The sequence below is a fragment of the Primulina tabacum genome, chromosome 18 (assembly GCF_025594145.1).
Source record: "Primulina tabacum isolate GXHZ01 chromosome 18, ASM2559414v2, whole genome shotgun sequence".
Taxonomy (NCBI): domain Eukaryota; kingdom Viridiplantae; phylum Streptophyta; class Magnoliopsida; order Lamiales; family Gesneriaceae; genus Primulina; species Primulina tabacum.
This window is the reverse complement of record NC_134567.1, coordinates 25951201-25963758: the sequence shown is the minus strand read 5'-3', so window position 1 is coordinate 25963758 and position 12558 is coordinate 25951201. Positions and strand designations below refer to the sequence as shown.

Here is a 12558-nt window from a genome sequence, read left to right as displayed (position 1 = left end):
CAGACGAGAGACTTTTGAATTCAACATAGCTTCAAGGGTATAGTTCTAATTTTCTGACAAGACTCGTGATTCCTAAAATTTGAAAATATAGTTTTCAAGTGGATGATAAATCTGTGAAACAATGTATTTCCTCGAGTCGACACAATTTTTAGAAATTGCAAAATGGGAAAAGGTTGATGATAAATCTGCAAGAATATGGTAGGAAGCGTAGGTGAGAGGTTACTCAATTATCCGATGTAACAGTGCGGTAAATATATTGGCAAAAACGACGGTCTCACGTGTCGTATTTTGTGAGACGGATATTTTATTTGGGTCATCCATGAAAAAATATTACTTTTTATGATAAGAGTATTACTTTTTATTGTGGATATCGATAAAGTTGACCCATTTCACAGATAAAGATTCGTGAGACCGTCTCACAAGAGACTTACTCAAATATATTAACATATATTTACTCATCTCATAATTTACATTAGTTTGCATTTGGAATGGTGTATTTTAAATATTTTTTTAATTTAAAGAAATAAGACCATAATTTTCAAATCAATTTCTTATTTGTTTATATGATATTTCATGTTAGTTTGGACAATAATTCATCCAATAATGTTTTTATTTAAAATTTATTCTATTTGTAATACTATTGTGTAAATAAGTAAAATGTGGATTTAAGATTTAATATATTATCTTATCGTAAACAATAAAACTATAATCAAAATCCATGTTCAAAAGTACAAAGTTGGATTTCAAATTCATCCCCACGAGTGCACATGTCTCAATATTTTAAAACTCTTCCGGGAGAGCGACTCAAATGTAGCGCTTGGTTTTTGACCAAAAAATTCCTTAATTGCCATGACAATAAAACCAAGATGGTCTCTGACCTCCCTACGGACTGTGGCAACACTAGGAAAAACTATAGAACAAATCCGAGCTTGTTTGAGCCAACAAAGCCATCTATATTCAATTTGAACCAAATCTGACCTCGTTCGAACCACTTGCCAATGGTTGTCAAAAATGTATAGTAACAACAAATACTCAACTCCCATAAAACTGCTAGAAAAGATGCCTCCTGACTTTCCAAACGACTATCTAAAATGTTCGGAGTTATACTTCTGTATTTCGCACGGTTCATTTGGCTGCAGAGATGCCATGAAATTAAGAATGTTATCTTTTCTTGGATGCGCCCTTTGAGATGCGACCCAACATCTCTTTCCACCTCTTCAAGAACAAAATCGATTCCTCGGTGCTAGCCATCACAATATCGTGTATTCTTTGAGAATATTGGTATTTTATATGGAATCCATATATCGCAAATCATGAGGTAACAACATAATCACTATAGAACACTTAAAGGTTTACTCTTACAATTCTTCAATTTTATCTTCATTGTGCTTCGTTGAAATTTAAATCTGAGTCATTCTCGACACACACACATATATATGTATATGTATGTGTTTGATGTTACTTAGTGACTTAATTTCAAAGTTCTATAAAGAATGTGTCTAAATTATATCATACAAAAATGAGGACCTAGTAATAAACAATAATATTTTTTGTTTACCATGTGTCTTTTTTTTTTTTTTTTTGCATCCACATTATTTGTCTTAACCTTTATTTTTTGTTCAAAATGTGACACATGTTGTTGACTATATATATGAAGAATCAAGAAATTATATGGTTATCCATTTATTACTTTTTTCATAGAACGGAAGACCCAAAATCTGTGGCTTTGAGTGGTGCACTCTCATATCGATTTTCATATAAACGACAAAGTAAAGCTATAGAATGTCATAAAAGTCAATTAACGCCAAAAATAGTAACAAAAATAAATTTTAAAAAAATCATAACTCAGACAACCTCAATAAGAAGAAAAATTGAGAACTCAAAGTTTAAAAATAATTTATTGAGTACAATAACAAAGAAATTGAAATATATACGAGTAAAAAAAAGAATAAATCACTCTCAAATTAAATACTAAATCATTAAATTTTCTAATATTTTCTTCAAATAAAGATAAGGTATCTTGTTATCGTTTTTATTTCTTTATAGATATTTCACTTCTTTTTTTAAAAAAATAACACAAAGAAAAAAATAGTGCATCAAATCATCATGAAAAATTCATTGATAAAAAACCCTTAAGAAAAATAACTGTAAAAATATGATACGAAGTCATATAATTTTTCTTAAACCAAAGAATTATATATCGCTGACAAAATTTATCCAGAAACAATAAAACATACATTAACTTTGGATACAGTTAAAATTTAGAATCATGCATAATAATTGAATTAGAACAAAATCGCATGCCAAAAATTTACCGAATACTATCTTTTTTAACAATTTATCCATGTTTTCCAACCACAAGAGGACTCCTAGTTTCAATCGTTATCTCATAATACACATATGTAATATGTGATTGTGAAAAACATATATGCGTACATCAACAATCATGCCAAGAGCCATCAATTTTTTTTAGTCCACCTATTATTTGCACAACAAATAATACTACAAAAATAATATAAACAAGTACATAAAAAATCAAATTCAAATACCTTCTATCAATCTAAGCAACAAATTTTGAATAGAGAATATATAATGTCGTAAAAATTTTGAATATTGATTTAGAGATAGAAGCCTGAACATACATTTTCCTCAATAAATAAAAAAATATTATGAGACAATAGGAAAAAGTGAAGAAAAAATTCAGCATTTTTAATATTTTCTAAGACTTCAAACTAAGTGGTCCAAGCAAACAGAAAACAAAAATTACGCGTCAAGAATTAAAGAAATTTCACAAGAATAAGAAATTAAAAAATGACCATTTTTGTAGGACATGCGGTTTTTTTTTCCTATTTTCGTAAACAAATAAATCACCTAAGCAATCCAAATACAACAACAATCAAATGCAATATGATCAATACAAATAACATATAACAATAAAGCATGTTAACGCTAGGAATCTATGATAAAAAAACTTCTACCATTGGAAGAACACAAACTAGTAGCATATTATTTAATAATATTTATTTAACAGCATATATCAAAATGTGACTAAATAACTTAATAATAGTGTTTGTATTTAAATGACTTATATATAAACATTTTCTCTTAATCATGTATTTCTATTGACACATAAATAGTGAAAATATCTCTATTTAAATGAGATAAAAATGTTTTATATGACCTTGATATTTATTAATTATTATTTTTATTTAATCCGACTCGTCTCCCTTCCTATTCCCATTATTGCCTTAATCTCAGTGATATTAACAATTTTTAATATGTAACATTATGATAGAGATCTTCCATGAATTTGACGGTATTGTATAAACTTAAATAATTAAAATTAAAATAATACTTAGCTTGATCATTGAGTTAAGTACACTATCAATGACCCTATTACATTAAAATAAAAAATGTCTATGACTTTAATATATATTAATATTTTTATTCAATCGATTAATCTTTCTTTTGTCTTCTCATTATTACCTTAATATCGGTAATATTAATATTTTTTAACGTATAATAATAATGTAGAGATCTTTTCCATGAATTTGACAGCAATGTATAATTTAATCAATTAAAACTAATTTAAAATAATGATTAATTTAATTGAATTAATTACACTATTAATGATCATATTAAAGTAAATAAAATGATTTTAATATATAATATTATGGTAGAGATTTTTCATGAAAACAACCATGTATAAATTTAAGCAATTAAAATTAAATTTAAAAGTAAAATTAAAATAATAATTAGTTTTATTGAGCTAGGTACGCTATTAATGACCATATTAAACTAATATAGAAAATTACTTGAAGACGTAAAACAAGCAAAAAGGTAAAATTGATAGCTCACAAATGACCGACTCATTTACCTTCGTCTTCCCATTAGTACCTTAATGGTAATAAAATTAACAAATTTTTTTAATAATGTATAATATTATGGTAGTGATTTTCCATGAATTTGACTGCAATGTATAAATTTAAGTAGTTAAAACTAAATTTAAAATTAAAATAATAATCAGCTAAGTACAATATTTAATGACTTTATTAAACTAACATAGAAAATGACCTAAAGAACCTTATGAAATGAAAAATTGTAAAAGGAACAAAATATAAAATAATAAGCTCACAAATGAAATTCATATATTTATGATAGTACATGTCCCTTCCCTTCGTCTTCTCATTAGTACCTTAATGTTAGTAAAATTAACATTTTTATTTATTTATTAATGTATAACATTATATAGTGATTTTTCATGAATTTGATTGCAATGTATAAATTTAAGTAGTTAAATTGAAATTAAAATTAAAATAATAATGAGTTAAGTACTCTATTTAATTATCCCTATTAAACTAACATACAAAACGACTTAGAATCTCATGAACATGACAAATTGTAAAACAAACAAAAGAGATAGTAAAAGTAATAGATATAATTTATTTTTTAGTTATATATAATTAATTTAATTTGAATGAACAAATAAAATATAAATATAAGAATATTTATAACTATGTTAAATATTAAATAATTTGTATTATTTGATTGATTGAAAAATTTGAAAAGGAATGAGGGTTTTAAGAAAGAAAATTATAGAAAATAAAAATGGTAACATATTACTAAGAAGTTTAACTTAAATATATAGTATATATATAATATTAATTTATTTATAAAAAATTTATTTTATTTATATAAATCAAGTTATTTTTACGCCAGAATTATATTCCACTCGAATATGAGTTTGAGATGGTAAGTTAATGCGTTTCTTATAAAGATGTATGTATCTATATTATTAATTAAAAAACTTTCAGAGTATTTTTCTCCTACCACTTCAGTTTAAAAACAATAAATTTTATTGTTAGAATTATTAAAAACTATTTCATTATCTATTTTTATACGGATCGCACACATTGCGTGTACCAATACCCATAGTGTGTATAATTGTACATTTTTTACTCAAAAATGAGTCGGGTCGATGAGTCTCACGGACATAGATACGTGAGACCGTCCACAAAAAATATACTCATATATATATATATATTTACATATTTAGTATGAATGAATTTTTGGGTTTCGAACAATATATCTCGTCCCAAGGGTGAAAATTTGCCATCAGATGAGTTAAAAGAAACCTGTGACTCAATCGAAATAAAGACATAATTGATAACTGAAATCAAGTGGATGGACCTAATCCATGTACACAGAGACTTTTTTGACTGTGAGATATTTTGACCCAATGATTTCCTGCCAGGTGTCGTTAATGGGACAGGCTGCAGAACTACTGATCAAGTGGGTTGTCTAGAAATCAGAACCTAATTCCTGGCGTTATGATAGGACTTGATTTATACCACTCTCTTGATTGCTTTGGATTGCATGTAGGACTAATTTTTCTGGGCTAGCTGGACTAATATTTGCAGACAATTGTCCAAAAGATTCCGTCAATTCAAAATGGCAGCAAAATATAGAGTGAGAGACTGTAAAAATGAACAGACAAAAGGAAAGAAAGACTCACATGCAAGTAAACATGGGGTGCATTGAATATCGTATCTGAAGAACAAATTAAAGAACTCACGCAGCATGCTACTGCATGATATATGTATATATTTTGGTATATATTTCATATTTTGTCATTTTAAGAAAACAATAAGCATGTGGTACTGTGAGATCTAGCCATGCTACGGATTTCAAATAATTTAGCTTAAAATGCATATTATATTGTCTACTTGTGATTAAATGGAATAATAATAATAATAATATTCTCAAAAAAGAATGGAATAATTATAATGTCCAAATAATTATGAGAAAAAATAAAGGTGGCGGATGCCCATTAACTTTATCTTTTACTTGAGAGAAGAACAAAGGCAAGTGCTTGATTCTGCAAATGACTAGTTAATAACACGTCTAAAGAAAGAAGAACAAATCTATATGTTTTTTTTAAATTTATGGTACGTATGTGAGAGACAAATCAAATAGATTCCCTAGGAATGGTTTGTTTTGATTTCTTTCTCACTTTTGGTTTAATTATCTTGCTTTTTCTCTTTATTCACTCTACTTTGCATTTAGGTCCATAATTCACATTTGCTTTATGTTTTCTTGAAATGCATGTAGCATTTTGTTCTGCAACACATTAAGTAACCTTGGCAATGCTTTTATCATTGACTAGAATAGCTTTGCATTTGTTCTTGAAAGTTTTGTCTATCTGAAGACTACTGCAGATCATTGGCAGAGTGGAAATTCTTGGTGGGGGTTCTTGATTTTGGAGATTTTTGGTTAGTGTTTTCATTTGTTTACGTGTAAATCTGGGTAAGAAAATGTATGGAGTGAGAGTTTATGTATTTATTTTACAGTGAGTTGGAAAAAAGGTACAGCAAATAATGGCAGGAGGCGGAGCAGCTGCACCACCACCAAAACAAGATGAGTTGATACCACATCCAGTCAAAGATCAGCTCCCCGGTGTTTCTTACTGCATTACAAGCCCACCTCCTTGGCGTTAGTCCTCTTCCTATATCCATGTTGTCTCCATGCAATCGTATTTGTAAAGCTTCAAATTTAATGTTTATTGTTTGTAAAAATTAAAGTTTTGAATTGCACCATCTTCTTAATTTTTGGGTTCAGACTTGTGTTGTGCTTTTCTTAAATATTTTGTTTTGTTTTGTTTTGTTTGGGTGTTTTGATGTGTGGTTGATAGTTCAAAATCCACCAATAGCATCTCAACAAAATACACAAAAAAGTACAAGGATTATGCTCTAGGTTCTTGAACTTGTTAGCTCTTGAGCTTATGGAAAGCAACACAATCTATCTTTAACTGGTGTCAAGATCATAAACCTTAAATTTAGCATGCAATTTTTGTTCCCATTTTGAATGTTATGCACTTGATCAACTTTTTGGATAAGCTAATCTAGCGTGTTAGCTAAATTCTTGTTTTAATATTTTATTGTTGCTTAATGCAGCTGAGGCAATACTGCTTGGTTTCCAGCACTACATTGTGATGCTTGGTACTACGGTTCTCATACCCTCCTTTCTGGCTCCTCAAATGGGAGGAGGAAAGGCAAATATTTTATTTACTGAAAAGGGCTCGATTTTGAATGGTTTTCAAGAACTAAGACGATTTCTTGATTTTAACTAAAAAAACTGGTTCCGTGGTTAGGAAGAGAAGGCTCAAATGATTCAGACACTACAATTTGTTGCTGGATTGAACACGCTAGCTCAGATATTACTCGGGACTCGACTGCCAGCTGTGATCGGTGGTTCTTATACATATATCCCCGCAACTTTGTCAATTGTCTTGGCTGGTCGATATAGTGAAATTTTGGAACCTGTAGAGGTGATAAATGAGCCCTCCAATCGTTTTTAGCCTTCGTAAAAGAGTCCTATTTGTTAGTTTGATCCAGTAATTTGTGTCATGTGTAGAGATTCAAGAGGATTATGAGAGGAATTCAGGGGGCTATGATTGTAGCTTCCACTCTTCAGATAGTTATCGGCTTCAGTGGCCTTTGGAGAAACGTTACTAGGTGTTGTAACTACATTCTCTTTGAAATGCATTATATTTTTGAATTTTGAGTAGAAGTGACTAAATCAGTTTCATTTCATGTGCAAAATCCAGGTTCATGAGTCCACTTTCTACAGTTCCACTGGTAGCTCTCAGTGGATTTGGGCTTTATGAGCTTGGTTTTCCTCTGGTAAGCATTAAAGTGTTCTTTTAGAAAATGAAATCGAGTGTTTCAAAGCTAAGCTGATTTCCGAATATCGTCGCTTAATGCTTCCCTAAAACTGAACTGTTCCCTGCTTTTCTACATTTCCAGGTAGCAAAATGTGTGGAGATTGGATTGCCTCAGCTTATCTTACTAGTGATCTTTTCGCAAGTGAGTTTCATTGCATATTGTCATGTACCATCCTCTCCATGTTCGGAACTTCTATCAATATAATATGCTGAATGGCTTTTGCAGTGCTTACCTCATCTGATGAAAGGTGGAAAACACGTCTTTACTCGTTTTGCTGTGCTATTCTCGGTCATTTTAGTGTGGATTTATGCTCATTTACTGACCATTGGTGGAGCATACAAAAATGCCGCACCAACAACTCAATTAAGCTGTAGAACTGACCGTGCTGGAATCATAAGTGGCGCTCCTTGGTAAGGCTCGTTGTGTGGTTTCCATAACCTGGTAAAATTTCACCTTTTGTTCAGTGGTTCTCGAGAAAATATGACAGCCATGAGAAATGGGTGAAAGTTCATAATATTCTCAGATTCTTGGAGCTGGTAACTTCTACTGATAAATTCTGACTTTCTACAGGATCAGAGTTCCGTATCCATTTCAATGGGGAGCTCCTACTTTCCATGCTGGAGAAGCATTCGCCATGATGGCGACTTCATTTGTTACCCTTGTTGAGGTGCTTATATTTTGTCAAGAATCCTATAAACAAATAATTCGATGCATCATTGCATGTTTCTGTTGGTTTTATTTTCATAGGCAGTTTCAATAGAACTAGAACCCATGAAGTTCTGGAAACTGGACTTGGACTTGATTCAGTTACACCCCAGGTTGTAGCGATTCTCGTGGTAATTAACATTTATTTTGCTTTACCAATTGGCAGTCCACTGGTGCTTTCATTGCTGTGTCAAGGTATGCCAGTGCAACTCCTATGCCGCATTCTGTTCTCAGCCGAGGGGTTGGCTGGCAGGTAATTGGGCTTAAAAGTCATTAACTTTGCATTCATAGACACGGCCAAAATCTCACAAGAATATGAATTCTATGGTTATTTGAGTTCTTTTGGCTACAAAATTACAAAATGGACTGTCTGTTTTCAGGGTCTCGGCATATTGTTTTCTGGAATTTTTGGAACTGGAAACGGGTCATCTGTTTCTATGTAGGATTCTTTCTTTTGCTCCCTTGGTTTAGCATAAACTTGCACTTGTAAACTCTGAACTCTCATATTGGACAGTGAAAATGCCGGTTTGCTCGGGTTGACACGAGTTGGAAGCCGAAGAGTTGTACAAGTTTCTGCTGTTTTTATGATATTCTTTTCAGTACTAGGCAAGTAAACGGATAATTTTTTCCTTGTCATTCCAAATAAACTAGAAAGAAACTTCTCTATGATGTTTAAATTCTAACTTTGACCAAATTCAGGCAAATTCGGAGCTGTCTTTGCTTCAATTCCGGCTCCAATCGTTGCTGCGTTGTATTGCATTCTGTTTGCCTATGTTGGTATGCATGATCCTACGAAGTTTATTTATAATTTTCAATATATCTCACATGAATTAGCCCATTGAAATTCAAGAATTGAAAACTCAGGGGTAGGAGGTCTCGGTTTCCTGCAATTCTGCAACATGAATGCCTTCAGAACAAAGTTCATTCTTGCATTCTCAATCTTCATGGGATTATCCATACCGCAATATTTCAACGAGTACAGATCTGTAAAGGGCTATGGCCCAATCCATTCCTCAGCAAAATGGGTAAGCATTGAGCACGTAATCTAAATTTCTGAACAACACGTGAATTCAAGAATTTGATTATTGGCTCCTATTGGCAGTTCAACGATATGATCAACGTTCCTTTCTCGTCCGAACCATTCGTTGCTGGAGTTTTGGCTCTGATTTTGGATGTCACGTTGCCTCCGAAAGACGGCACGACGAGGAAAGATAGAGGCATGCATTGGTGGGATAGGTTCCAATCATATAAAACCGATACAAGAAGTGAAGAGTTCTATTCGTTGCCTTGCAATCTCAACAAATTCTTCCCATCTGTGTAGATGTAGAGAGAAATTGACAAAGCCATGAAGTCAAGTTTTTTTTTCTTGGTTGGTTTTTCAAGGACTTGGTGTGTGTTTTGGTTTAGCAGCAACCCTTGCTTTATTTTGTTAACAAATCAAAGATGTCATCAGTGTTTTCTATGAACAAAGAACAGGAAACTTCATATTTGCTCCGTGGAATGGCTATGGCACTCCAATCTATCTATTATATATTATTTTCGTATACAAATTTATATTGGACCTTTTGAGGCAATTATATACCCTGGAAAATGAAGGATGAAATGCCAACAACGTCCAATTTAATTTTATTGGAACTGAGAGATGTAAATACCATGTAGTAAAGTTTGATCTTGAGCCTTTCATTTGTTTCTCTTCGATGAAATAAAAATAGGATTCACCAACAGTCGGACAATTGAAGAATGTTGGGGCGTCTCGTAAGGATCAAGATAAAGATCACTGGTTCTTTGACAGCACCATAATATCAGATTGGGAAGTTGATTCTATATCGTCTCTTCCTCAGAGAGAGACAAAAATTCAAACGTTTATTAATCCATCCATTTACTCATACTTATTCAATTGGAAGTCTTGATCCAAGTATGTTTGCAAGCGAGAGAAACGCGTCTCTATTAAAAAATCGAAGAAAAAGTTTAATTCGATGGTGTTTAAAAAGGAGTTAACAGTTATGAATAATCCAACCAAAGTAATAGATTGTTCATTTACATCTATCGAAATGAGAGTATCCATGATACAAGTAATCTATCTATACACGTCTGCATTTATCCGACGAACCTTGGGTTTTTAATGGATGTATTTTTTGTCCATACTTCTATTATTTTTTTTATTCTGGATTACGAGATGGACTTTACCGAGACAAAATGGACCAACCGGATGGGTTGGCCCGCCCCATACCACCAAATAAATTGGACGAAACGTACTCCAAACACTCCAATTTATAGATATATTTGGGGGTTGGCCCGCAGCCCGACAAAGCGCACCATTTGGTGAACGGGCCGGGCCAATCCGTCATTTGAGCGTATTAACAAATTGTCAATCCAGCTCGTCTGTTTGACAAGATAGGGCGATCAATCCGACATACCTATCGACCCATTTTGACAACTCTACTCATATATTAACATTGTTCACATTTAATTATATAACTAAATCAAAGGCTATATTGATTCTAAAGAAATTAACATATTACATATGGTTCAATCATTTAGTTGTAATTTTAATTTATTTGCACATTAATTATTTATCATACATCAATCAAATCATTATATATAAAATAACATTATTACCCTTAATGTATGACTTTTATTTACATTCTTAATTTTTAAAAGGATATAAAAGGATAAAATTGTAATTTATTAGATATATCAAATTTAATCAGTTAAGGTAAAAATATTATTATTTATCCTTTATTACTTCAAATTTACCTCAAATATTGGAACAATAACTTATTTTTTCTTGATCACATCCATACAGGTAATCGGCCCCGCATAATATTGGCTTCTTTTCTCGCACCGACCAGCCTAGGAAAAAATATGAATGTTTTCCCACTTCTAAGATGTTTTACCAATATAAAACAAAATGTGGTTTCATTATTAATCCATGAAATAAAGTAATTCACGTGTCAGTAGCACTTTTGTCGATACGCAAAAATACAAATCTCACGTGCACAATGGGGTCCGAAACCACAATGGGAAATGATAAAAACAGAAATGGTCTAGGTACGTTGAATAAAATGATCAAACTATGTTATTTAGCCTGTTTACTTGGTTTAAAAAATTTAAGTTATATCGTTAATATCATGATCTTACAATTGAAATCATAGCTAATGTCATATATTCGATTCTCATTGATTGTAACATGTGCAATCATTTGGAATGGGATTGTTTATGTGCAATAATTATCTCTGTTGGGTAGAGCGATCAAACCATATCGCTTGGACTGCTATGTAATTTAAAATTTTTTGAGTTACATAATTATTATCAACTATAACTTTTGATAAAACTACAAACATTTATGAAATAAATTACAAACCAAACAACTATTTTACACGAGATGACACTATGCCCACCACTTTTTGTTAATTTATCCTAATTTTCACACTTTATTGTCTCTATATATTCAAGCAGACATGCAAATTTGCGTAAAATCATCTGCGTCGTTTAGCAGGCAAGAAGACAGCCTCGTACATGTGTCGTTCCGTGACCGGTTCGTTTGGCAAACAATGTCCGACCTAACAAATACATCTGATCTAAAATATTTAAATTTGATTAACCGGAGTGAAATTTCACATTGATTAAAAAAGAAATCAAATTTATTTTCTCAATTAATATTAGATAAACATTTATATATTTTTTTTGGGATTTTCCTATGAACTACTCAACAACAAAAAAGTAAAATCAATAGCCTTTTGTTTTATAAAAACTATAATCGATGATAACAATGTGATTTTAATATTTTAATTTATACAATAATACTAATGTCAATTTCAATTTTTTTTATAAAAAACAATTATCGCACCTCGACGAAAATAAATAATTTGCATGGAATTGTTAGATCCCATCGGATGATGGAAAGTGTAAAAGAAAGTGGAGGGTCTCTGTGAGAATTATGAGTGGGGTGAAATGTTGAAAAGGTTGTCGACTTGTCTCTCACTTTTAGCCTTTTTTAGTACGTGTTGTTACTAATCGACTACCTACGGTTTACAATTCTATACTGTTTTCATCTTCACAATTCTTTTTTTTAAAAAAAAAATTGTATATTGTTGAATAAAAAATTTAATTGTGACAAATGTCGGCA

At 31.3% G+C, this 12558-nt stretch overlaps 1 protein-coding gene across 2 annotated transcripts; it reads left to right on the top strand.

Moving 5' to 3' along the window:
* Nucleotides 1–6019: 6019 nt before the first annotated feature.
* Nucleotides 6020–9960, top strand: LOC142533482 (nucleobase-ascorbate transporter 7-like). Of its 2 annotated transcripts, none has more exons than XM_075640280.1 (15): nt 6020–6272; nt 6351–6492; nt 6954–7051; nt 7151–7327; nt 7414–7514; nt 7607–7682; nt 7806–7865; nt 7950–8134; nt 8295–8391; nt 8596–8682; nt 8810–8868; nt 8944–9035; nt 9129–9206; nt 9294–9454; nt 9532–9960. In XM_075640280.1, exons 2-15 carry the CDS (start codon nt 6378–6380, stop codon nt 9748–9750), a joined length of 1605 nt encoding a protein of 534 aa, XP_075496395.1. In that variant the 5' UTR covers nt 6020–6272; nt 6351–6377; the 3' UTR covers nt 9751–9960. The 2 variants fall into 2 exon arrangements, with proteins under 2 accessions (XP_075496395.1, XP_075496394.1); XM_075640279.1 differs by having other exon boundaries at nt 6021–6243.
* The last annotated feature ends 2598 nt before the right edge of the window (nt 9961–12558 follow it).

Bases quoted from the DNA above. Each gene is read 5' to 3' on its own strand.
- LOC142533482 (XM_075640280.1), top strand. From the start codon at position 6,378: ATGGCAGGAGGCGGAGCAGCTGCACCACCACCAAAACAAGATGAGTTG. The intron at 7,052-7,150 runs GCAAATATTTTA...TTCCGTGGTTAG, and splicing joins CTCAAATGGGAGGAGGAAAG to GAAGAGAAGGCTCAAATGAT. The intron at 7,866-7,949 runs GTGAGTTTCATT...TGGCTTTTGCAG, and splicing joins TACTAGTGATCTTTTCGCAA to TGCTTACCTCATCTGATGAA.